This window comes from Kogia breviceps, chromosome 2 (assembly GCF_026419965.1).
Source record: "Kogia breviceps isolate mKogBre1 chromosome 2, mKogBre1 haplotype 1, whole genome shotgun sequence".
In the NCBI taxonomy this organism is placed as follows: domain Eukaryota; kingdom Metazoa; phylum Chordata; class Mammalia; order Artiodactyla; family Physeteridae; genus Kogia; species Kogia breviceps.
This window is the reverse complement of record NC_081311.1, coordinates 169,292,888-169,319,386: the sequence shown is the minus strand read 5'-3', so window position 1 is coordinate 169,319,386 and position 26,499 is coordinate 169,292,888. Positions and strand designations below refer to the sequence as shown.

The window sequence follows — 26,499 nt, the reverse complement described above, 5'->3', positions numbered from 1 at the left end:
ATATCATAAAAGGAGACACAGTGAGATAGTGTGCTTTCTAATGTGATACAATAGGAAAAACAATGCAGTGTATAAATATTCTTGCCAAAACCAGACAAACCCAAAGTCTAATCAGGCATTTGGGTCTGCCTAATGTACAGGTTGTATGTAGGTGGTAGAGGAACATGTTAATGGATACCTTGGAGATATAATCAACCAAAGCCAGAATGTAAGAAGTATTACAAGAAGACCCAGTTTCTTCGGCAAATAAAAGGCAATGAAAAAAAAGGACGGAGAACTGTTAAAGATATTAATCAAATATAATGTGAGGACTTTGGATGTTGATCCTAGAAAGCTCACTGTAAAAAGACATTTATGAAACAAGGAAATATGAACATTGACTGGCTTTATAGTATTAAAAGGAGTAAGTAATGTTAAATTTTTAACATTGTGACTTTTTTAGTCTTTATATTTTAGAGGTACACACTAAAGCATTTACAGATGAAATTATATCATTTCTGAGTTTTGCTTTAAAAAAACCAGCAGGAGAGTGGAGGGAGGAGTATAGATGATTGTCCATGAGTTGGTAAAAGATGGGAATGAGGATTCATTATGTTATTCCTACTTTTGTATATATTTGGGATTCTTCTTAGAATACAAAGGTTTCCTTAATCAAAATGATTACACCATCAACAATAAAAATATTATACCAACAGAACAAAGTATTTCTGTTAGTAAAAATCACATAATATACTAGAGTACATGGTCTGATTGTGCCATGGAGAAATTCTGGAGAAACTTGGAGGCCACACTAGGATAATAGGTACCTGTTTGTTTGGGGGGTCTCTCATTTACCTCTGCCAATACCATTTCAGGTCCTAACAATGATAATTTTATTATGTATTTTCTTTAGAGTTCCACAAACATGTGGAGTTTGATTTCCTTATCAAGGGCCAGTTTCTGCGAATGCCCTTGTTCAAACACATGGAACTGGAAAACATATCATCAGTAAGTTCAAATGCTTACCTGCCCTATTTTACTTAAGGTATTAACCAGATAATGTAGGAAAACTTTATTTAGAATCAGCCTGAATCTACAGGAACCAAGAGCCTTTTGAGTACTGTTTTTTCCTAGAAACTGAACCTCAGTTTCTAGATCTTCAATGTTTAAATTCCCTCTTTTTTCCTAAGAGTATTATTCAAGAAATGCAGATGAATGAACAAGGAAAGATAACTTCATATTTGTGGAACAGTTGTCAAGAAAGGGAATAGCAAATATATGTTTACTACTAATAAAGGTATATAAAATGATTGTGTACATATATAAACTTAAGGGTTAGAGTATTGTGATTTATAGTGATTGCCCCTTCCTCTAATTTTCAAACTTTCCTTATTACTGCTTTTCTAATTTAAAATATAATTTATAATGCTTTTATGATTGGGGGCCAATTTTTGGAACTGTGGTAAAATATACATAAAATTTATCTTTTAACCATTTTTAAGAGTACAATTCAGTGGCATTAAGTACATTCACAGTATTATGCAACCATCACCACTGTCCATTTCCAGAATTTTATCATCATCCTAAACAGAAGCTTTGTATCGATTTAACAACATGCATTTATGATTTTATAGAGTTTCTTTTTTTTTTTTTTTTTTTTTTGTGGTACGCGGGCCTCTTACTGTTGTGGCCTCTCCCGTTGTGGAGCACAGGCTCCGGACGCGCAGGCTCAGCGGCCATGGCTCACGGGCCCAGCCGCTCCGCAGCATGTGGGATCTTCCCGGACCGGGGCACAAACCCGTGTCCCCTGCACCAGCAGATGGACTCTCAACCACTGCGCCACCAGGGAAGCCCTATAAAGTTTCTTATATTCTTTTTTTCTACTTTTAGCATAAGTTTTCCAAGGTCATTAATATTTCTTAATATTACTCTTAGCATACTGTTAGGTCAAATAAAGTTTCTCACTTTTTATATGACTCCAAAATTTCTGGATTATGAAGGAGAATTACATGAAGGAGATAAATTAAACCAGGAGTCCTTTATTTTCATAATGTACCATTTAAAAACTGCACTGCCTGATTGATTTCTGGTTTCTCTCTGTGACTAGGAAGAGGTTGTGGAACTAGAGTACGTGGAGAAATATACTGCACCTCAGCCAGAACAATGCATGTTCCATGATGACTGGATCAGTGCGATCGACGGGGCAGAGGAATGGTATTGCCAGATGAATGTTTTTGTATCCATTTTAAGTGTACTATATGAATATTTTTCTCTGATTACTTGTTCTTTGTGAAAGTAATTTTGTGATATATATAAGTAAATATATATATATATATATATATATATATATATATATATACTGTGACCATGCCAAAGACCTTTAAATTTAGTGTAGTCAAGAAGAAGCATATCTATTAATAGGTTTTCTTTTCTGTCTAAAGATGTTGTAGTGACATTTGTCTTCCAAATAGGTTGTATGTCTTAGGGCATTTACTTGATTATGTTGCTTTTAAGACCAAGAATATAATTTGTTTCATAGAGGGAAAAAAACCTTTTCTAGCCACAGATCTCCCAGCCTACTACCCTCAAGATGCAGATCATGCTATTTTTAGGGCTGAAAAGGGCAGAATGGAATCAAGAAGGTATGAATTGTTCAGAGCAAACCCCCTCTGGCCTTACTTGTAGAAAAACACCTCAAGAATGGATTTCAGTAGGAGCTTACTTTCAAAGAATGTCTCCCTGGAGTTATTACATAGTTATGTTTTTACTGGTTTTACTTTAAATGGTTCTACTGGTTTTTTATTTAATGGTTTTCACTGGTTAAATACAAAGGACTGTTAGGCTTTTCAAACAATTCTCTTAGCTTCCCTGGGAGTGGTAATATATTTACAATAATCGTAAAATTGAAATCTAGGGTTTATCAGTTACATTTTTATTTTAGGAGGTCAGGAAAAGCCAAATGTAACATCTTCTGATTTATTCTAGTGTGTTTTGAAATTTTAATCTTTATATTAAAGAAGAGTTTAAAATATAATCCTCAAGGTTTACTTTATCAGTGCTTTAGAAATATAATTGATTGCAGGGTTTGAAAAAAGCTTTTTTTTGTGTTTCATAGGATTTTTTTCTCCTCACAGGATCTTGACTGGTTCTTATGATAAGACTTCTCGGATCTGGTCCTTGGAAGGAAAGTCAATAATGACAGTTGTGGGACATACAGACGTTGTAAAAGATGTGGCCTGGGTGAAGAAAGGTTAGGACTCTGCCTAAATTGAGAGGAATCCTGGATAAGGAATTGGAAATAAGCCATTTTCGGTGCTGGGGCAGGATGGGGACAGGATAGGAAATTTCTCATGCCTTAGTTTTTATAGGGTCTTTCAAAAATATACACATAAATCCGTAAATCAGTAGAAGTGAATCCTAAAATTATATCACATAATATATATTTTCAAGTTAATATTGAGTGTGTTAAATGCATGTCTTTTATAGTTGTTGTTGTTGTTGTTTTTTGGCTGCGCCCTGTGGCATGCGGGATCTTAGTTCCCCAACTAGGGATCGAACCCGCTCCCCCTGCAGTGTAAGCGTGGAGTCTTAACCACTGGACCTCCAAGGAAGTCCCTATACTATTTTTGAAGAATCTTCCCTTTTATACCATAAGTTAGCTTCTTTTTTCAAAGGTGGCTATATGAGGTCTTTTACCTTTTTAACATCTTTATCAACAATACAAAAAATTCAGTTTTTTAGTTTTGGAACACTATTTAAAATTTTTGTACTAATTTGTTTCTTATCCTTGTGTTCTCCTTTCTCCAGACAATCTGTCTTGCATACTACTGAGTGCCTCTATGGATCAGACTATTCTCCTATGGGAGTGGAATGTAGAGAGAAACAAAGTGAAAGCCCTGCACTGCTGCAGGGGTCATGCTGGCAGTGTGGATTCTATAGCTGTTGATAGCACAGGAACCAAAGTAAGTAGCTATTGTGTTATTAGTACTGTGTTCAATTAGAATTTGAGCTTCTTGTGCAAAAATGTCTATTCTACATAAAGTCACTGTGATTGGCCTACTTCTGTAACAATTGGTGACTAAAGAATATGATTTCAAAACAAAAGTAAATATTCATAATGAGAGGTATGAAGAGTCACTCCCTCACTCTGGTATCTCTGGTTTAGAATTTTATATAAATTGCAGAAATTTTAAGAACTCAGGTAAACAAGTAATTTCTTTATGTAACCTCCTCAAATCATAGTGATTGACATTTTCAGTCCTTCAGCTACTCATAGTGCTGTCATTAATTGAAAATGTCTAGCTGATTACCTAAAACTTAGCATGCACTAAACTTAGCATTAATTGAGGTTGTTTTACTATTATTGCTGATCTACTCTTTATCACGACAAAATGGTAAAAGTTTGTCAAGCTATGAGGGCAATACAGTATTTACTTAAGAGGGGTTACAAACTCCGTCACCATTTGAAAATTCTCCAAACCACAATGAAGTGTTCTAGATTTAAGAGTGTTTCTTCAGCATTTCTTTGCCACTTAGCGTAACAGAGGACGTTTCTGCATTCAAAGTTAAAAATTTATGAGTATTCATATTGAGCCATAAAGAAGGTTTACATGTTGTTGAGTCCAAACTTAAGTGAATTAACTGTACCCTGTCTTTTGGCTATAAGAGATAGAAACTCATCCTGAAATTTTTTTTAGCTTAAAAGACCCAAGGAGGGAGTGATGCACCACATCATGAGCAGGGTGATGATGCATTTGGATCTCAGGAACCAATGGAGTAGAGGCTTGCATGTGGCCAGCACACCTCCTCCCTCTCGTCTCCCCAAATTGACTTCATTCTCTTACCTCAGTCTAGCTTTCTCCACATGGCAATAAAACCTGGCCTTCAGTATTCCCAGGTTTTACATCCTATACTGTCTATCCCTGGGAAAAGATTAACTTCAGCTCTCTAAAACACAAGTTTTCCCCAAAAAAGGCGCTGGAGGAGGAAGAGACCTATTGCCACAGTGTAGGTCAGTTGCCCACCCTGATCTAAGCAATCATGACCAGGGTATGGGCCCTTTAAAAATGGCAGCTCTTTCAGTTGCCATGAGATTGAGGGTACAACTTCCCAGAGACTAGGAAGACAGGCAGATAGGTGATGCCATAGTAGTAAGGATTTCAGGGCAAAGTAAAGATTTCAAGTTAAATAGCAGAAGAAAACCAGGCAAACAATATGATGGATTATATTGCATACTCTTTTTCCCTTCATATATATTTTTTTAGTTTTGCAGTGGCTCGTGGGATAAGATGCTAAAGATTTGGTCTACAGGTAAATGAAATGTTTCTTCTATGTTGACTTATTAATGATATTTCAAGAATTTCAGTGAAAAAAAGACTTTTTAGCCCACATTTTTCTATAAAAAGTGGACCAGAGCTTTTTAGGTCACAAATAAAGTACTATAGTATACAGAAAAATTAGTATATTTCTTTGTGTTTCAAAATGTTTTTCTAGGACTTCCCTGGTGGCACAGTGGTTGAAAGTCCACCTGCCAATGCAGGGAACACGTGTTCGTGCCCCGGTCTGGGAAGATCCCACATGCCGCAGAGCAGCTGGGCCCGTGAGCCATGGCCGCTGGGCCTGTGTGTCCAGAGCCCGTGCTCTGTGAAGGGAGAGGCCACAGCAGTGAGAGGCCCGCGTACCGCCAAAAAAACCAAAAAATGTTATTCTACTCTACCACCCCCTTATTTATTGGACGATGTCACTGAATCCCTGCAAGTACCAATAACACATCTGGTGCAGTGCGACGTAATTGCCTTAGTTCTCAGAGTTCCCTTACTCAAGAACGTGGAAATAAACAAATTACCTTCTGAGTCATTTTGATATACTTTACTATTAGAGAAATTTCTTAGTTTAGCTGGTTTACTTTTTTTTTCAAAGATTTTTTAAAAATTAATTAATTAATTAATTTAGGGCAGTGTTGGGTCTTCGTTTCTGTGTGAGGGCTTTCTCCAGTTGTGGCGAGTGGGGGCCTCTCACTGTCGCGGCCTCTCCTGTTGCTGAGCACAGGCTCCAGATGTGCAGGCTCAGTAGTTGTGGCTCACGGGCTTAGTTGCTCCGCAGCATGTGGGATCTTCCCAGACCAGGGCTCGAACCCGTGTCCCCTGCATTGGCAGGCAGATTCTTAATCATTGCACCACCAGGGAAGCCCTAGCTGGTTTACTTTAAAAAAATTTTTTTTTAAATACAATTTTACCAAACTTAATTTTCTCACTTTGAAAACGTAGATTAGAAGGAACAATTAAAGGAGACAAGGGGACTCTTAGAGGAAACTACCTTGATAATAGTAAGAAGACACTGCTAGAAGAAAAGAACGGGGAAAATCCACATATATTTTAAAAAGTAGTAGTACAGGGCTTCCCTGGTGGCGCAGTGGTTGAGAGTCCGCCTGCCGATGCAGGGGACACGAGTTCGTGCCCGGGTCCGGGAGGATCCCACATGCCGCGGAGCAGCTGGGCCCGTGAGCCATGGCTGCTGAGCCTGCGCGTCCGGAGCCTGTGCTCCACAACGGGAGAGGCCACAACAATGAGAGGCCCACGTACCACAAAAAAAAAAAAAAAAAAAAAAGTAGTAGTACAGAACTATTTATTGCATGGGTAAGCAGATCAGAATACCTCTGTTGCTTCTGAGGAAATTGCTATATTACTGTACAACACCCTAAATACAGTTCACAAAGTAGAGTTGTGGAGGGGGGAGATAATCACGAAAAGCTTAAACAGTTTTAAATAATTATGTGTAAAATGGCAGGAAATATAAATCCATTTTAGTTGAACCAAACAGTTTTGTTTTGTTTTGTTTTGCGGTACGCGGACCTCTCACTGTTGTGGCCTTTCCCGCTGCGGAGCACAGGCTCCGGACGTGCAGGCTCAGCGGCCATGGCTCATGGGCCCAGCCGCTCCACAGCATGTGGGATCCTCCCGGACCAGGACACGAACCCATGTCCTCCGCATCGGCAGGCGGACTCCCAACCACTAAACCACCGGGGAAGCCCCGAAGCAAACAGTTTTGAGGCAGAAAGTTGTTTGTGTAGGAATTTTTCCTTTGGTGAAATACTTTTTGATAGTGCTGGGTAGATGAGATATTATCTATGATTAGTTGTTACCCTTAAGGTACTTATAGTCTAGTTTGGGAAAAGCACATGACATTTGTAAAATAGTTACAAAACATTAAAATCTATGGTTCTTTTATCTGGGTTTGCTACCTAGCCAAATGATGGATAACGAAGATTTTTTTAATCAAAAAATAACTATCTATGAAACACTTCTAATTTATTGTTAGAAAAGTGAAATAGTCAAGAAGAATAAACATGGCTGGAATGTATGTCCTTTTAACATGTGTTTATTTACCATGTCATTCTCTTCTTCATAAATTTATTAATGCAATCTAGTCAGAACTCTCCTACAACTAATAGTAAGCAACTTTTCATAGATACGGTAAACTGATGAATAGCCATAATGATAATCTTTATAAGATACCAAACTGGTTAGGTTTTAGGATTTTAATGTGTAACACTTTATTTTTTGCTTTCTCCTTTCGAAGATTGGCAAGCCAGGTATTGTTTTTAGATATAATTTCCATTAACTAAAATAAGGAGAAATGTTAACTCCCTAACCAGCTGAGATAACATAGAGAAAGTATATACCTAGAAATATAAGAATTATTTGAGACTGTAATTAATATTTACCTTAAATTTTAACTCTATCAAATCTAATTCTCTGTGATATAGTCCCTACAGATGAAGAAGATGAAATGGAAGAATCCACAAATCGACCGAGAAAGAAACAGAAAACAGAGCAATTGGGACTAACAAGAGTAAGTATTTGTGATAACTGACAGTATTGGTCTTAGGGTTTTTTTTTTTTTTATAAATTGATTGATTGATTGATTGCCACAATGGGTCTTTGTTGCTGCACTCTGGCTTTCTCTAGTTGCGGTGAGCAGGGGCTACTCTGTTGCTGTGCACAGTCTTCTCATTGTGGTGGCTTCTCTTGTTGTGGAGCACGGGCTCTAGGCACACAGGCTTCAGTAGTTTTGTCTTGCAGGCTCAGTAGTTGTGGCTCGCGGGCTCTAGAGCGGAGGCTCAGTAGTTGTGGCACACGGGCTTAGTTGCTCCGTGGCATGTGGGATCTTCCCAGACCAGAGCTTGAACCTGTGTCCCCTGCATTGGCAGGCGGATTCTTAACCACTGTGCCACCAGGTAAGTCCCAGCTTAGGTCTTTATTGACAAATATATGTAAATTTAATATAATTGTTCATATTTAGTTTCCTTTTGTCTTGTCTTGCTGCTTCAACCATAATTAGGCTTTCTTTCAGTAGATTTGTAAATTTTTATTATAAATACTCTGCTGCATTTATTTGAGTTATTGAATGTAGTTTCATTAAGCTAGGTTTACAGCTAGGTTTACAGGTTGATTATTTAGCTATTATATTTGGCCTCATGGTGAATTTTTTTTTTTTTAACATCTTTGTTGGAGTTCCTCATGGTGAATTTTAAAGTAGGATCTTTTAATTGTTGAAGCTTGCACTAAGTTTAGTGAAATATCTCATTACCTGACTGTTTAATCATAATGTTGCAGACTCACAGACATAGAAAACAACCTTATGGTGACCAAAGGGGAGAAGGGGTTGGTGGGGGGCAAATTAGGAGTTTGGGATTAGCAGACACAGACTATTATGTATAAAATAAGTAAACAACAGGTCCTACTGTAGAGCACAGGGAACTATATTCAATATCTTGTCATAAACCATAATGGAAAAGAATCTGAAAAAGAATAGATAACTGGATCACTTTGCTGTATACCAGAAACTAACACAACATTGTAAGTCAATTATACTTCAATTTAAAAAATAGTAATAGTAATAATGTTTCATATACTGAGGATGTAATTCTAGTACATCTCCTAAATCAGTAGAAACCAAGAGTTTAATTGAGGTTTTGATTCTATCATTTTGCTATAGATCCAATTAAATCAAACTCAGAAAGTTAATCCAGATTCTTATTTGCTCTGTTCCATTAGAATGATATTTATCATAATACGATCTGACCTGTATTAATATGCTTAATGAGAAGAACAATACTGAGTCAGATTTAGGAAATCATGTGTTTCATTCATTTTCTAACAGCTGTAATGGATGTGCATTAAATCAGGCACACATTTGCACGTTATTTCTTATAGTCACCAATAACAAGATATCTTATAAAAACTGTTGAAAATGAGGAATAAGTGATTCCTCAAACTCACGTAAACTGCAGTAAACAATAGCACTTACTGTTTCCAACTGAAAGTAGTGGTTTATAATTTATACATTTAAACATAGACTGCTGAATTGCAAGTTGAATGATCTGGCGGCAATTCAGCTTCTTTATCACTTGTCTCATAAGACAAATTAAAGCTGGAAATGCCTTACCAATTGGATAATGTGCCAGTGGTAATTTATTGATGCATATCCCTGATCAACCATTAAAGAATATATCTGAGTAGAGAAAGACTTCTTGAATTATCAAAATACTTTACTCATAAGGTAGCTTTTTTTTTTTTAACCTTTATGTTAGTTGAAGTTTGGCATACATATAATTAAGTACACAGCTCAATGAATTTTTGCAGTTGGGTATACCCAAGTAATCACTATCTAAATCAAAACATCAAGAATTATAGACACCCTAGAAGATGCCCTCTAGGCTCCCTTGAAATCAGTAGCCTCCTAAAAGTGATCACTGTTCTGACTTATCCTAGATTAGTTTGACCTAGTTTTAAGCTTCATATACAGGCATACCTCATTTTATTTTTTATTGCACTTTACAGATAATGCTTTTTTTTTTTTTTTTTTTTTTTTTTGTGGTACATGGGCCTCTCACCGCTGTGGCCTCTCCCGTTGCGGAGCACAGGCTTCGGACGTGCAGGCTCGGTGGCCATGGCTCACGGGCCCAGCTGCTCCGTGGCATGTGGGATCTTCCCAGACCGGGGCACGAACCCATGTGCCCTGAATCGGCAGGAGGATTCTCAACCACTGCACCAACAGGGAAGCCCAGATAATGCATTTTTTACAAATTGAAGGTTTGTGGCAACTGTGTGTCAAGCCTGTTGGTTCCATTTTTCCAGCAGCCTTTATTCATTTCATGTCTCTGTGTCACACTTTGATAAGTCTCAAAATATCTCAGACTTTTAAATTATTATTATATTTGTTATGGTGATCTATGATCAGTGATCTTTGATGTTACCATTGTAATTGCTTAGGGGTGCCATGAACCACGCCCATATAAGACAGTGAACTTAAATCAGTAAATGTGTATGTTCTGACTGCTTCACCGACCAGCCGTTCCCCCATCTCTCTCGCTCCTCTCGGGCCTCCCTATTCCCTGAGGTTCAACAATATTGAAATTAAGCCAATTAAAAACCCTACAGTGGACTCTTAAGTGTTGAAGTGAAAGGAAGTCTCATGTCTCTCACTTTAAATCAAAAGCTAGAAATGATTAAGCTTAGTGAGGAAGGCATGTCAAAAGCTGAGAGAGGCCAAAAAGATAGGCCTCTTATGCCAGTTAGCCAAATTGTGAACGCAAAGGAAAAGTGCTACTCTAGTGAGCACATGAATGATAAAGTGAAACAACTTTGTTGCTGATATAAAGAAAGTTTGAGTGGTCTGGGTAGAAGATCAAACCAGCCACAACATTCCCTTCAACCAAAGCCTAATCCAGAGGAAGGCCCTAACTCTCTTCAATACTTTGAAGGCCAAGAGAGGTGAGGAAGCTGCAGAAGAAAAGTTTGAAGCGAGCAGAAGTTGCTTCAAGAGATTTAAGGAAAGCAGTCTTTATAACATAAAAGTTCAAAGTGTAGCAGCAAGTGCTGATGTAGAAAGAAGCTGCAGCAAGTTATCCAGAAGATCTAGCTAAGAAATTAAACGAAGGTGACTACACTAACTAACAGATTTTCAAAGCAGATAAAACATCCTTCTTTTGAAAGAAGATACCATCTAAGACTTTTATGAGAGAGGACAAGTCAATGCCTGGCTTCAGAGCTTCAAAGGACAGGCTGACTCTCTTGTTAAGGGCTAATGCAGCTGGTGACTTGAAGTTGAGGCCAGTACTCATTTACCATTCTGAAAATTCTAGGGACCTTAAGAATTATGTTAAATCTACTCCATCTGTGCTCTGTAAATAGAACAGCAAAGCCTGGATGACAGTACATCTGTTTATGGCATGGTTTACTAAGTATTTTAAGCCCACTGTTGAGACCTACTGCTCAGAAAAAAAGATTCCTTTTTAAAAACATTACTGCTCATTGACAGTGCACCTGGTCATCCAAGAGTTATGATGGAGATGTTCAAGAAGATTAATGTTATTTTCATGCCTGCTGACACAGCATCCATTCTGTAGCCCATGGGTCCAGGAGTAATTTCAGCTTTTAAGCCTTATTATTTAAGAAATATATTTCATAAGATAATAACTGCCATACTTAAGTGATTCCTCTGATGGATCTGGGCAAAGTCATCTGAAAACCTTTGGAGGGACTTCCCTGGTGGTCCAGTGGTTAAGAATTCGCCTTCTAATGCAGGGGACGCGAGTTCGATCCCTGGTCGGGGAACTGAGATCCCACATGCTGAAGGGCAACTAAGCCCACGCCCCACAACTACTGAACCTGCGTGCTCTAGAGCCTGCGCACCACAACTAGAAAGAAGCCCGTGCGCTGCAACAAAAGATCTCGCGTGCCGCAACGAAGATCCTGCAGCTAGTCCGGGAAGATTCCCACGTGCCGTGGAGCCGCTGGGCCCATGAGCCATGGCCGCTGAGCCTGCGCGTCCAGAGCCTGTGCTCCGCAACAGGAGAGGCCACAAGAGTGAGAGGCCCGCGTACCGCAAAAAAAAAAAAAAAAAAAAAAAAAAAGCTTTAAGAAATAAAAACCTTTGGAAAGAATTCACCATTTCTAGATGCCATGAAGAACATTCATGATTTATTGAGGTCAAAATATCAACATTAACAGGAGTTTGGAAGAAGTTGATTGCAACCCTCATGGATGACTTTGAGAGGGGTTCAAGACTTTAGTGGAGGAAGTAACTGCAGATGTGGTAGAAAGAATTAAAAAAACACTAGTACTAGAAGTGGAGCCTGAAGATGTGACTGAATTGCTGCAATCTCATTGTAAGACTTTAATGGATGAGGAGGTGCTTTATATGGTTGTACAAAGGAAGTGGTTTCTTGAGATGGAATCTACTCCTGGTGAAGATGCTATAAAGATTATTGAAATGATAACATGATTTAGAATATTACATAAACTTAGTTGATGAAGCAGCAGCAGGGTTTGAAAGATTTGACTCTGATTTTGAAAGAAGTTCTACTATGGGTAGAATGCTTCAAACAACATTGAATACTACAGAGAAGTTGTTCATGAAAGGAAGAGTCAATCAATGTGGCAAACGTCATTGTCGTCTCACTTTAAGAAATTACCACAGCAACCCCGGCCTTCACCAACCACCACCCCGATCAGTCAGTAGCCATCAACATTGAGGCAAGACCCTCCACAGGCAAAAAGATTATGAGTTGCTGAAGACTCAGATGATGGTTACCATTTTTTAGCAGTATTTTTTAATTAAGGTATGTACTTTTTTTAAATACATAATGCTACTGCATATTTAATATACTACAGTATAGTGTAAACATAACTTTTGTATGCACTGGGAAACCAAAAAATTATTGTGACTCACTTTATTACAGTGTTTGCTTTTTTGTGGTTGTCTGGACCCAAACCCTCAATATCTCCGAGGTATGCCTGTAATATCTGTGAGATTTCATTCATCTACTGCATGTAATAGTTCTTTTCAGTAATAGATAGCATGCCATTACATGAATATACCAGAATTTATTTGCTCTTCTTTTGATGGACATTTAGATTGTTTCTAGTTTTAGCCACCATAAATAAAGTTGCTGTACTTTTTTTTTGGTGCACATATATAGTCATTTCTGCATATGTAGAATTGCAGGAGTAGAATTGCTGAGTGGTAGGGTATGCACATGTTCAGTTTTCTAAATGTTTAATACTGCCAAAACATTTTCCAAGATGGTTATATCAGTTTATACTCCCACTGACAGTGTATGAGAGTCAAAGTTACTCCACATCCATATCACCATTTGATACGGTCAATTTTTTAGTACCATAACTGATTTTATTTTAGCACATAACATGTTTACATTTACTTACTATTAAAAGGTGTCTCATTTTGTGATTTCTGATGGTGTGTAGTGTATTTTAAGTCCCAGCTCTTTGATAGCTAATTTTGAAGTGCTTGTTCATGTTTTTAGCACTTTTTTTTTTTTTTTTTTGCCGCACCACACGGCATGTGGGATCTTAGTTCCCCGACCAGGGATCAGACCCATGCCCCCTGCAGTGGAAACTCAGAGTCTTAACCACTGCATTTTTTTTTTAAGTGTGTTGCTTATCTTTTTCTTACTGTTTTGTAAGAGATCTTTTGTATTTTGGTTTTTTTGTTCTTTTTTTTTTTTTTTTTTTTTTTTAGCAGTACGCGGGCCTCTCACTGCTGTGGCCCCTCCCGTCATGGAGCACAGGCTCCGGACACACAGGCTCAGCGGCCATGGCTCACAGGCCCAGCCGCTCCGTGGCATGTGGGATCTTCCCGGACCGGGGCACAAACCCGTGTCCCCTGCATCGGCAGGCGGACTCTCAACCACTGCGCCACCAGGGAAGCCCTGTATTTTGTTTTTATTTTTATTTTATTTTATATTGGAGTATAGTTGATTAACAATGTTGTATTAGTTTCAGGTGTACAGCAAAGTGATTCAGTTATACATATATATGTATCTACTATTTTTCAAATTCCTTTCCCATTTAGGTTATTATAGAGTATTGAGCAGAGTTCCCTGTGCCATACAGTAGGTCCTTGTTGGTTATCTATTTTAAATATAGCAGTGTGTACATGTCAATCCCAAACTCCCAATCTGTCCCTCCCCTCTTCTCTTCCCCATCCTCCGGAACCATAAGTTCATTCTCTGTAAGTCTGTTTCTGTTTTGTAAATAAGTTCATTTGTATCTTTTTTTTTAAATTCTGCATATAAGCAATATCATCTGATATCTGTCTTTCTCTGACTTATTTCACTTAGTATGATAATCTCCAGGTCCATCCATGTTGCTGCAAATGTCATTCTTTCTTTTTAATGGCTGAGTAATATTCCATTGTATATATGTACCACATCTTCTTTATCCATTCATCTGTCAATGGACATTTAGGTTGCTTCCATGTCTTGGCTCTTGTAAACAGTGCTGCAGTGAACATTGGGGTGCATATGTCCTTTCAAAGCATGTTTTTCTCCAGATATATGCCCAGGAGTAAGATTGATGGATCATATAGTAGCTCTATTTTTAATTTCTTAAGGAACCTCCATACTGTTCTCCATAGTGGCTATACCAGTTTACATTCCCACCAACAATGTAGGAGGGTTCCCTTTTCTCCACACCCTCTCCAGCATTTATTGTTTGTAGATTTCTTGACGATGGCCATTCTGACTGGTATGAGGTGATATTTCATTGTAGTTTTGATTTGCATTTCTCTAATAATTAGCGATGTTGAGCATCTTTTCATTTGCCTCTTGGCCATCTGTGTGTCTTCTTTGGGGAAATGTGTATTTAGGTCTTCTGCCCATTTTTTGACTGCGTTGTTTGTTTTTTTGATATTGAGCTGCATGAGCTGTTTGGAAATTTTGGAAGTTAATCCCTTGTCAGTCACATTGTTTGTAAATATTTTCTCCCATTCTGTGGGTTGTCTTTTCATTTTATTTATGGTTTCCTTTGCTATGCAAAAGCTTTCGAGTTTCATTAGGTCCCATTTGTTTATTTTTGTTTTTATTGCCATTACTCTAGAGAAGGATCGAAAGAGATATTGCTGTGATTTATGTCAGAGTGTTCTGCTTATGTTTTCCTCTAAGAGTTTTATAGTATCTGGTCTTACATTTAGGTCTTTAGTCCATTTTGAGTTTATTTTTGTGTATGGTATAAAAGGATGTTCTAATTTCAATTTTTTACTTGTAGCTGTCCAGTTTTCCCAGCACCATTTATTGAAGAGACCATCTTTTCTCCATTGTATATAATCTTGCCTCCTGTGTCTTAGATTAATTGACCATAGGTGCGTGCATTTATTTCTGGGCTTTCTACCCTGTTCCATTGATGTATATTTCCATTTTTTGTGCCAGTACCATACTGTTTGGGTTTTTTTAAAATTATTTTTGCAGTACGCGGGCCTCTCACTGTTGTGGCCTCTCCCGTTGCGGAGCACAGGCTCCAGATGCGCAGGCTCAGCAGCCATGGCTCACAGGCCTAGCCACTCCGCAGCATGTGGGATCTTCCCGGACCGGGGCATGAACCCATGTCCCCTGCATCGGCAGGTGGACTCTCAACCACTGTGCCACCAGGGAAGCCCTACCATACTATTTTAACAACTAGCTTTCTTTTTGTATTTTGTATACAAGGTCTTTGCTGGATATAGGTATTATAAGTATTTTCTCCCACTCAGTGTCTTGCTGATAACTTTTATTTTTAGGTGTGCACATTCATAATAAGCTTGCTTCCACTGTTCATTTTATTTGAGAGATCACAATATATTCATTTTTTTCACTTAGGTTTTTATAAGCTTTAAATCTGTGCATTCATAAGTTATTAATTGAAGTTATGCTAGAAACCCTTGAAGTGCTATTTGAATTGAAAATTAGAAATAATAGGAAAAGTTGGATTATTAAGACCAAAATAAGACAAATATCAAAAAGTTATTTTCTCTCTGGATTTCTTTCTAGTACCTGGCTTGTATTAATATGAGTAATTCTCTCAATCAGTTCATTTACTGGTCATTTGTTTCATATATTAACATACAATAAGGTTTTTTCCACATTTTCTCTCAAAATTGCTGTTTTTCCTGCAGTACTGTTCTTTTTTTGAGCATTTGTTCTTTTTTTAAAAGTAATTAATTAATTTGGCTGCATCAGGTCTTAGTTGCAGCACGCAGGATCTTCATTGCGGCATGAGGGCTTCTCTCTAGTTGTGCGCAGCCTCCAGAGCACGGGCTCCTCTGTTGCTTGCCCCACGGCATGTGGGATCTTAGTTTCCTGACCAGGAATCGAACCTGCGTCCCCTGCATTGGAAGGCGGATTCTTAACCACTGGACCACCAATGAAGTCCCCTCCAGTACTATTCTACTGAAGTTTGTTTGCAGCAACAATGCCAAAGTTGACTTTTCTATCTTTAAAAAAAAAAAAAAAAAATGTACATGTAGGAAAATTCACTCTTTCTGGTGTATAGCTTTTGAGTTTTGATAAATACATAGAATATGTAACTACTACATATTTAAGATACGGGAGAGTTTGCCATCCCCTGAAACTCATGTTGCCCATTTGTAGTCAACCTTTCCTCTCTATTTCTATCACCCGACAACCACTATCAGATCTCTGTTCCTGTAATTTCTCTTTTTCTAGAATATATAAGTGGAATCACACAGTATGTAGCCTTTTGCATCAAGCTTTTTTTTCACATATCATCATATATTTGAGGAGGGAAACAAAGAAAGATTCATCCAGATTATTGGGTATCATGGTTTATTCCTTTCAAATGCTGAGTAGTAGTTTATTGTATGGATATACAATAGTTGGTTTAATCATTCACCAGTTGAAGGATATTTGGGTTGTTTCTAGTTTGACAGTTATGAATAAAACTGCTATAAACGTTTGTGGACAATTTTTTTTTTTTTTTTTTTTTTTTTTTTTTTTTTTTTTTTTTGTGGTACGTGGGCCTCTCACTGTTGTGGCCTCTCCCGTTGCGGAGCACAGGCTCCCGACGCGCAGGCTCAGAGGCCATGGCTCACGGGCCCAGCCGCTCCGCGGCATGTGGGATCTTCCCGGACCCGGGCACGAACCCATGTCTCCTGCATTGGCAGGCGGATTCTCAACCACTGCGCCACCAGGGAAGCCCTGTGGACAGTTTTTTGTGTGAACCTAAGTTTTCATTTTTCTTGGGTAAATACCTAGGAATGGGATTGCTTATTCACATACATTTACCCATCATTTTACATGACATTTCCTATCCTGGAGCCTCTGATTATGTTACCTTACTTTTTGATTTGGATCACAGTAGAGGTGGTTCTGTTCCTCACTCCTCTAATCAGGTTGCTTTACTACTTTCAGGAAAATTTTAGGGCTGGAAGAGAGACCTTAGGGATCATTTGATCCAGGAGTTGGCAAATAACAGCCCCACAGGTGATTTGGCTGTGGCCTGATTTTGTACTACAGAGTGCTAAGAATGATTTTTACATTTTTAAGGGGATTTAAAAACAAAGAAGAACACAGAACAGAGACTGTATGTGGCCTGGAAAAGCTAAGATTTTTACTTTCTGGATCTTTATCAAGAAACTTTGCTGATCTCTAATCTAGTACAACCCCCTTAACGTTTAAGAAGGTTAAATGTAACAGAGTTACACAAGTAGGTTAACTGTCCCCCATTTCAAGAGTTTTCCTTCTTTCTTTTACATGTTTGTATTTAAGACAGATAGTATAACTAGTTTGATGATTTTAATTTGAGAGGGACATTAGACATTTTGGAATTCTAATCAATGAGCCATGGGCATTATTTAAAGATTGGATGCTGAAGAAATGAGGTGGTGAGAATAACCTATTGCAATTAATTAACCTGGAAGTGTTATGTAGAAAATAGCAGCACCTTAACTCAAACCTAGGTCTTTCTGACCCCAGAGCTTTTTCTACTAGCTTCTACATATAACATCTTTGTCAACTGGGAGAATTTAATTAGTGTTAATATTCCTCAAAATGAAAAGTAGAGCAGAAGGGGAAGCAACAGAATACTGTGGAAAGACTACAAATTTTGGAGTAATATTTGGGTTCAAACTCAGATCTGCCATTTATAAACAGTATGACCTTGGGCAAATTGCCTTTCTCAACTTCAGTGTCTTCATCTATAAAATAAAAACAGAAATATGTCTTGGAGAATTGCTATAAAGAAGAAATAAGGTAGGATACGAAATCTAAGGCACCTGACAAAATATCTGGCATATCGGCTTTAAAAGTAATAACTATTATTATTGTTTCAATCACTCTAAACCAAAAATGCTTTCCCTTTTGGGTGTCCTTCATTTCTAGACTCCCATAGTGACCCTCTCTGGCCACAAGGAAGCAATTTCCTCGGTTCTGTGGTCAGATGCTGAAGAAATCTGCAGTGCATCTTGGGACCACACAATTAGAGTGTGGGATGTTGAGTCCGGCAGTCTTAAGTCAACTTTGGTAAGACAAATTCAGTGCTTCTCTGATTAACTTGAGCTTTTAAGCTGTAAACTTCTAGGAGATGGTTACTTTTTGCCCACCCGGGTTAAATGTTCTTTCCTTTTTTTTTTTTAGACAGGAAATAAAGTGTTTAATTGTATCTCCTATTCTCCACTTTGTAAACTTTTAGCATCTGGAAGTACAGATAGGCATATCAGACTGTGGGATCCCCGAACTAAAGGTGAGTGTAAACTTTTGAAGGAAAAATATGAGTGAGTAACATCAGTTTCTCTTCTCACTAGAGATGTGTATAAAAAGATACTTTTCTAGAAATTTTTTGGGGGGTTCTGCCTACTTCTGTTTTCTAAAATTTAATAATGGTTGTCTGTTTTGTTTTGTTCAGATGGTTCTTTGGTGTCGCTATCCCTAACCTCCCATACAGGCTGGGTCACGTCAGTCAAGTGGTCTCCTGCCCATGAGCAGCAGCTCATTTCAGGCTCTTTAGATAACATGGTTAAGCTGTGGGATACGAGAAGGTAACTCCTGTTGATGACTTACAAAGGAAATCTATCAATTGCCCGTTGTATACAGAGAAAATGAACACTGAAATGACTATCCAAAAGCAGAAGGGTCAAAAAAAAGTTCTCGGTCATATATCCTGAAATGATACATATTGATATCAAAAATGAAGGCCAGGATCAAAGACATTTTCTTAATGTTCATATGTTGATTTTTTTTTTTGCATTCTGAATGAATTTAATTGTGATAAGTTTATCTTTTGCAAAAAACACAATTTAGGAAATCCATCTTTCTGACCTTGTTATATAAAATAGGAAAAAAGTAACCCGAACCTTAATATAAATATGATAATTATAGAATTAGAAGGCTAGTGGCCTGAATGAATGGAACTGTGGTCAAATTATAAATTATATGTTAATAGGAAATTAAAAATACAGAATTTTAAAGATAATCAAAATTTAAAGGTTCCTTTCTTATTCTTCAGTTAGTGCTATGATACTGATATATGCAGAGGGCCCCCAAGAGAACGCATATACAATTTATTTACATATTTCTACAAGTAGAATGGAGAGGCAGTAACCAAAACCACAGTCTGCTGATGATACAGGAGAGGTAGTCAAGTAAATGCTCAGAATTTTAAGATTAAGTGGTTATTGGGTCAAGGATGGTAAACTAAAATTTTCAGAAAATATAAGTGATTATTCGTATATGTTTGTTTAATACTATGAAATGCATATAACATGTTAATATTTTCATCTTTTAGTTGTAAGGCTCCTCTCTATGATCTGGCTGCTCATGAAGACAAAGTTCTGAGTGTAGACTGGACAGACACAGGGGTAAGAATTTATTAGTTATTTGGTAGAGAGGAAGAAACTACATTATATTTTTAGAATAAATCTGGTATTTGTGTTTACAGTTACTAGTTTCAATATATCTGATATTTATAATTCTGTATTCTAAGTTCCATTAATATAAAATCTCACATCTCATTTAAAGAAGAAAAAAATTGTCCTTTAATATTAGGAGTAGTAAAATTTGAATATTTTGAAGCACTTTTTTTCTCATGAGTTTGTTTTTGTATTTTTGTGGTATGTGGGCCTCTCACTGTTGTGGCCTTTCCCATTGCGGAGCACAGGCTCCAGATGCGCAGGCTCAGCGGCCATGGCTCACGGGCCCAGCCGCTCTGCGGCATGTGGGATCTTCCCGGACTGGGGCACGAACCTGTGTCCCCTGCATTGGCAGGCGGACTCTCAACCACTGCGCCACCAGGGAAGCCCTCTCATGAGTATTTTAATGAAATGTTTTAAGCCCCTAAACTTGCTACTTCAGACTAATTGGATCAAAGTATTTGCTACTTAGAAAAATCTTAGATAATATGGCTGTATGATAAGATGTTCTTAAAGAATTACAATTTAATTATACACACACATAAAAGCTCTTATTGCCTAAGAACGCTTTCCAAATGCAGCTCTGAGGGCTATTTTAAAAATCTGTAATATCCATTTACCTACAAACAATTAATGTGCCATCTTTTAAAAACTTAATTTTCTTAAACAGGTAAAACTATATTACTCTTCAAACTTTTAAATTTATTACATTTCTTAGCAAATGCTTCATAAAAGTACAGTAGCATATTATGCCTCAACCAAATTAAAATCACCACTTTTAAAGTTTTAATATAGTGTATATATATATATAGTATATGTGTAATATAGTAGTAAAATTTGATGCAATTGGCCCATTTTAGTATTAAGTATTAACTCTCAATGCAAGTTAATTGCTCATCCATAATTTCTTGTGTAATCAGAATCTTCAGTATTTAATTAGGTTCAGCAGTCATATGAAATAATTGTATTTACTTCTGTGTTTATGTTTTTTTCCTCTCCCTTTACGCAGTTACTTCTGAGTGGAGGAGCAGACAATAAATTGTATTCCTATAGATATTCACCTACGACTTCCCATGTGGGCGCATGAAAGTGAATGATAAATTTGGCTACAGAGATTCCTTCTGTAAATGAAATTGATAGAGAATTCTCAGATTACATCAATGCAGATGCAGGAAGCAGCCTTTTAGATTAAAGTTTATATACTATTTCACCCTTGATGATAGTTATCACTGTCTTTTTCTTTATTTTATATTTATTATACAAGTTATGTTTATTAAATGTAAAACATGGCCTGCATTCTCTACCTTATGAAAACCCTTGAAATTAAACTGAGTTTTTAATTTATCTTTTAAAGGTATTGGTTTGAATTAAGACTTGATTTTAAAATGCTATAAAAGCATTATTAAAAATTCAGTAATTGTTCGGATTTGTATCTCTAAGGGAGAAACTTCACTTTTTTAAAAGTTAGCTGTTTAAAAAAAAAGTATCTAAAAAAACTAATTTTAATAGAGAAAAAATTAGAAATACAATCTGTGTTTGGTAAAATAAGTTATGTCTAACTATAATAATGTTCTTTGTAGGTATTCAGAACATTAAAACATGTAGATATTGCCAGTTAATTAAGAATTTGTTGAAATGTTTTAAGTGAAGTACTTTGTATTAAAGATAAGTCAGGGAGGGGACTTCCTTGGTGGTCCAGTGATAAAGAATCCGCCTTCCAATGCAGGGGACGTGGGTTCGATCCCTGGTTGGGAAACTAAGATCCCACACGCCACAGGGGAACTAAGCCTGCGCACAACTACTGAGCTTGTATGCCACAACTAGAGAGCCTGCATGCCACAAACTACAGAGCCCACGTGCTCTGGAACCCACACGCCACAGCTACAGAGCCCATGTGCCCTGGAGCCTGTGTACCACAACTAGAGAGAGAAAACCCACGCACCACAACTAGAAAGGAGCCCGCATGCCGCAACTAAAGATCCCGCATGCCGCAAGTAAGACTGGATGCAGCCAAAAAGAAATAAATAAAATCTTTTTTTAAAAAAAGATAAGTCAAGGAATTCCCTGGAGGTCCAGTGGTTAGGACTCTGCACCTCCAGTGCTGGGGGCCTGGGTTCAATCCCTAGTCTGAGAACTAAAGATCTGGCAAGCTGCATGGTACAGCCAAAAACAATTTAAAAAAAAATAAAGGTAAGTCAGACTCCTTTAAAAATAGCATACAGATTTCATGGTAACCAGGAATCTCTCTCCCACACTTATCCTTGTATATAGATAAGAATTAGATTCTTCAGACAAAACCTTTCAGTCAGTATTAGATAAAAATATTCTAAAATTTTTTTATCATTAGCGTTTATCTAAATTCATATATACAAAATATTTAAAGTAAATGTCTTAAAATGTGACTTTAATGGATTGGTATTTCTTAAGCAGAGCACCTCAGCCTCTAAGTAATATATGGGAAAATCAGTTTGGTCTCATCATTAGACTCTAATGCCATGTATCTCACGTTGAGGTTCCTATCACAGAGGTCTAGCAAACAACTGCCATGACTTCGCTGCAATTGAGAGCCAGATTTACAGTGGATTAAACCAGGTGGAAGATTAGTTCTCTCATATGTACAGGTCCAGAGGCAGCCCAGTGCTGGTATAGTGGTTTTTTTCCATATACTCCTTAGGGCCTGGGCTCTCTCTGCCTCTGTGATATGGTCATCGTAGCTCACAAGAGCCAGAGCTCCAGGTACATCATTTCTTAAAAGACAGGAATATTTTAATGCCCAAGAAGTGAATAAAGGTAGTTGTAAAATTCACACACGAAGTCTGTTTTTCCCATTTTCTGCAGAATTGTGTAGATTTCATATTTGTAGTCTCTAGAAATATAACTTTCAAAGGACAAAGATGAATTTATATTCCTGTTCTGGATGGTCCCTGAATGAATCTTAAGGGCAGAGTTATTTAAAATGACTTTTTTTTTTTTTTTTTTCTTTTTGCTGTATACGGGCCTCTCACTGCTGTGGCCTCTCCCGTTGTGGAGCACAGGCTCCGGACGCGCAGGCTCAGCGGCCATGGCTCACGGGCCCAGCTGCTCTGCGGCACGTGGGATCCTCTCGGACCAGGGCACGAACCCGTGTCCCCTGCATCAGCAGGCGGACTCTCAACCACTGCACCACCGGGGAAGCCCTAAAATAACTTTATTAAATTCACCCAACCTGGACTGCTCACAGGTAGTATGCATACACTAGGTGCTTAAAGTAAATAGTCCTATTTATTAGATAAAAGACAAAGAAGGAAGTGGCATCAAGTCCTGGTCCTTAGCCTATTCTTAACTCTGGTTCCAAGGCAGGATACATTCATGGTTCAGGTATTCTCCTTTGAGATGCATGTAACGTTACTGTCTAAGTCTGTTAGAGGATTGTATGATTGATCTCTACCAAACTTCTCTTTTTGTGTAACACAAGTGATTAGATCTTATTCCCCAAACAGGAAGAACATGGGAGGCCAACAGAAGCCTAGAATACTTAAGTCCTTTTAAAACAGTGCTCTCCTACCTCCCATCCTCCATCTTTTCTTCAAAAGTAGGAGTCTCCCTTTCAATAGTCCATTTTCCTCCATTTTAGTCACACCAGAGACAGGGGCCTTACATGGACTTACTTGCTCCTAAGATTTGCTTCAGGAAATGAGTGGAGCTGCTTTTCTATTGCTGGGAGATGTTTGGAACCAGACAGTACAGAGTTCAGGACCTGCAGACCAGTACAGGGTTATTTATGCTGTCTTGCCATAGTAATGCAGTTAATAAGCCTGTTGATACTTGTTCAAATTCCTTTTCTTACAGTTTAACAACAAACTTCCTAATTTTAAAATTAGGCTCAAAATGTACCCTAATTGCTGAAAAAGGCAGTTCAAGGAATAAGGCTGACTTACCACCATGTACAGGGAGGGTCTCTGCTGGGGTGGAGGAAAGGGAAAAAAAAAAACCCAAATGTGTAAGATATGGAGACTGCCTTCAAAAAGGTCACATCTCACATGGGAGATGTTCAGTTAAAAATTGGTTACAACAGTATCCTATGTGCAAAGAAAGATGTAAATCTAAGGTAGAAAGGTGGGGAGCGAGTTGGCTGTCAAGAAAGGCATATAGAAGAGTGACATTTGAGCCAGGTTTGGATAGAAAATTGGTTGGGAAAGTGAAGATGCAGGTTATTTCTGGCAGGGGAAGCAGCACAGAAGCATTAGAAGTGATAGCTCAGAAATACTGTGAGGAAGAAAGCATAATATTTCTTCATATGCTGTTTAATTTTGTTTCCCTCTTAAATAAAGCGGCCTTCCAGGTCTTATCTAAGACATGATGATCTTATATTGGAAAACGAAAAAAACAAAAACCTGGCTGTTACGATTACCTAGAGATTATTAGGGTAGAAATCTGAGTTACTTAAGATTTTTAGGAGTTCCCTGGTGGCACAGTGGTTAAGAATGCACCAGCCAATGCAGAGGACACGGGTTCGAGCCCAGGTCCCGGAAGATTCCACATGCCGCGGAGCAACTAAGCCCGTGAGCCACCGCTTCTGAGCCTGCGCTCTAGAGCCTGTGAGCCACAACTACAACTACTAAGCCTGCGTGCCACAACTACTAAGCCCACGTGCCACTACTACTGAAGCCCGCGCGCCTAGAGCCCATGCTTCACAGCAAAGAAGCCACTAAAAGGAGAAGCCTGGGCACAGCAATAAAAAATAGCCCCCACTCGCCGCAACTAGAGAAAAGCCCATGCACAGCAACAAAGACCCAATGCAGCCAAAAATAAATTTATTTTTTTAAAAAGATTTTTATTCTACATAAAATGTTATAATAGCTTAACTGTCATTAAAAAAAGATTTTTATTCTACATAAAATGTTATAATAGCTTAACTCAGTAGCTGCCCAATTTTTTTTTTTTTTCATATTCTCCTTTGAATTTAGAATGACCATTTTGGAACTGTTGTCAACAATGCATAAAAATACATTGGAATGCTTCCTAGCATTACCAGGGGGAAAGAACAAATGAAAGTATTAATTGACATAAAATACACATAATTGAACAAACAACACTGCAAAATGAAATATACTATCTGGGAATTTCTGATAAGAACATTGAAATCTGTCTATAAAAATTATTTTGATGTATTATAGTTTTGAAAATTCAGTTGCTTATAAGGAGAAATACTAATCTTTGTGATGTACTACCATACCTCCTATTCTTAAAAGGGAAAAAAATGACACTTTAACACTATGCATGTGCAAGAGTATTCAATTAATATCTTTTTTATTTAAAAAGCCACTAGTTGGAATCAGGTTTCATTAGACAAGTGATACCCAAACTTTGCTAATCAGAAACTGCCAGCTATAAAAATAGCAGGAATTTTTAAGTCACTTTAATACTGACATTTTTTGACTATCACAGACTTCTAGTAGTAACCATATTAATAATGTTATTTTGTCCTATAAGCCAAATATATCTTTAATATAACTTAGTAGAAAAGGAGTTTTTTGGTTTAATAGAATTAGATTGGCTATCGTTGGCTATTAGTTCCACTGGTTCGCAGGTTTGAGCAAGTATATTATCTAATGGCAGTGTCTATAAAAACAAAAAATTATCCCATAACAATCATCTGACATTTTATTTTATTTTATTTGGCCGTGCTGTGTGGCTTGCAAGATCTTAGTTCCCCCACCAGGGACTGAACCCCAGCCACGGCAGTGAAAGCGCTGAGTCCTAACCACTAGACCACCAGGGAACTCCCATAAAAGATCTTTATTTTAAAGAAGAAGAATATATATGTTAGGTCAAGTTATTTGACCAGATTTCATGCAACCAGTAAAATGGCAGAGTAACAATCTGAATTTGGATTTATCTGAGTCTAGAGCTCAAGCTCTTAACCATTCTGCCTATTCTTCAGTCATGCATGAGAACAATGATTTTATACATGCAAAGAATAAATAAGAAAATGTCTTCGCCTACATGAAAGAAAGTTTATATATAAATTTAAGTGGCAGTTATTGGTACCAAACTACCATGTTATGTTCAGCTTTGCAGGTTTTTGCCTTAAAAATTAATTTCAATTTTAGTATACCACTAAATGTATTAGCATAATAATATGTAAATATGTACTTTAAAGATCCATTCCTGTATTTTCATATAGGAATCGTATATGAACAGAAAGGAACTTTAGAAATTATCCTGTTATTCATATCATTTTAATTATCATGTTATTCATGTTATTAAAGGAAAGCACAACCCAAACAAGTTAAATATCTAATGTGAAGGTATACAGTCCATTGGTGATAGAGATAGGAGACATGCTTCTGAGTAATAAAGACTACAGAGAAATGATCTTGGTTAGGTACAATTTGATAGAAAGTTTAGAAACATGTCAAACAATTTTACATACAGTCATATGCCTGGGACTTCTTAATACCAAATAAAGTTCAATGGTGGTTTCAGGGGGAGGAAATACTTTTTATATGTCTGTTGTAACATTTCACATTAAAAAATAATCACTTCAATAATACTGTCTAATTCTAGCCTTACTTGAACAAACAAAAATGCAGTATGGGAGAGCGAGCACGCTTACCTTGTCACGTTTAAGTAATTACTAGTATGAGCACCTGGGAAGATAGCGTCTCCCTACTCTGACTGCCACTTGCTTGATAAAATCAGATTACCGGGGGGGGGGGGGGGATGATGAATTGGGAAATTGGGATTGACATGTATACACTAATATGTATAAAATGGATAACTAATAAGAACCTGCTGTATAAAAAAATAAAATTAAAATTTTTTAAAAAATCA

The 26,499-nt window shown here is 37.5% G+C and overlaps 1 protein-coding gene across 1 annotated transcript in view; it reads left to right on the top strand.

The window, feature by feature from the left end:
- The window catches only part of WDR12 (WD repeat domain 12), a 33,147-nt gene extending 6,931 nt beyond the window's left edge, over positions 1-26,216 (top strand). Inside the window, exons 4-14 of the mRNA XM_067026601.1 lie at positions 893-987; positions 2,087-2,193; positions 3,114-3,229; positions 3,787-3,941; positions 5,244-5,289; positions 7,745-7,830; positions 18,158-18,298; positions 18,413-18,518; positions 18,681-18,813; positions 19,560-19,632; positions 20,693-26,216. Of these exons, the coding sequence (XP_066882702.1) occupies positions 893-987; positions 2,087-2,193; positions 3,114-3,229; positions 3,787-3,941; positions 5,244-5,289; positions 7,745-7,830; positions 18,158-18,298; positions 18,413-18,518; positions 18,681-18,813; positions 19,560-19,632; positions 20,693-20,770 (1,136 nt within the window). The 3' untranslated portion in view covers positions 20,771-26,216. The remainder of the gene's footprint in view (positions 1-892; positions 988-2,086; positions 2,194-3,113; positions 3,230-3,786; positions 3,942-5,243; positions 5,290-7,744; positions 7,831-18,157; positions 18,299-18,412; positions 18,519-18,680; positions 18,814-19,559; positions 19,633-20,692) is intronic.
- The last annotated feature ends 283 nt before the right edge of the window (positions 26,217-26,499 follow it).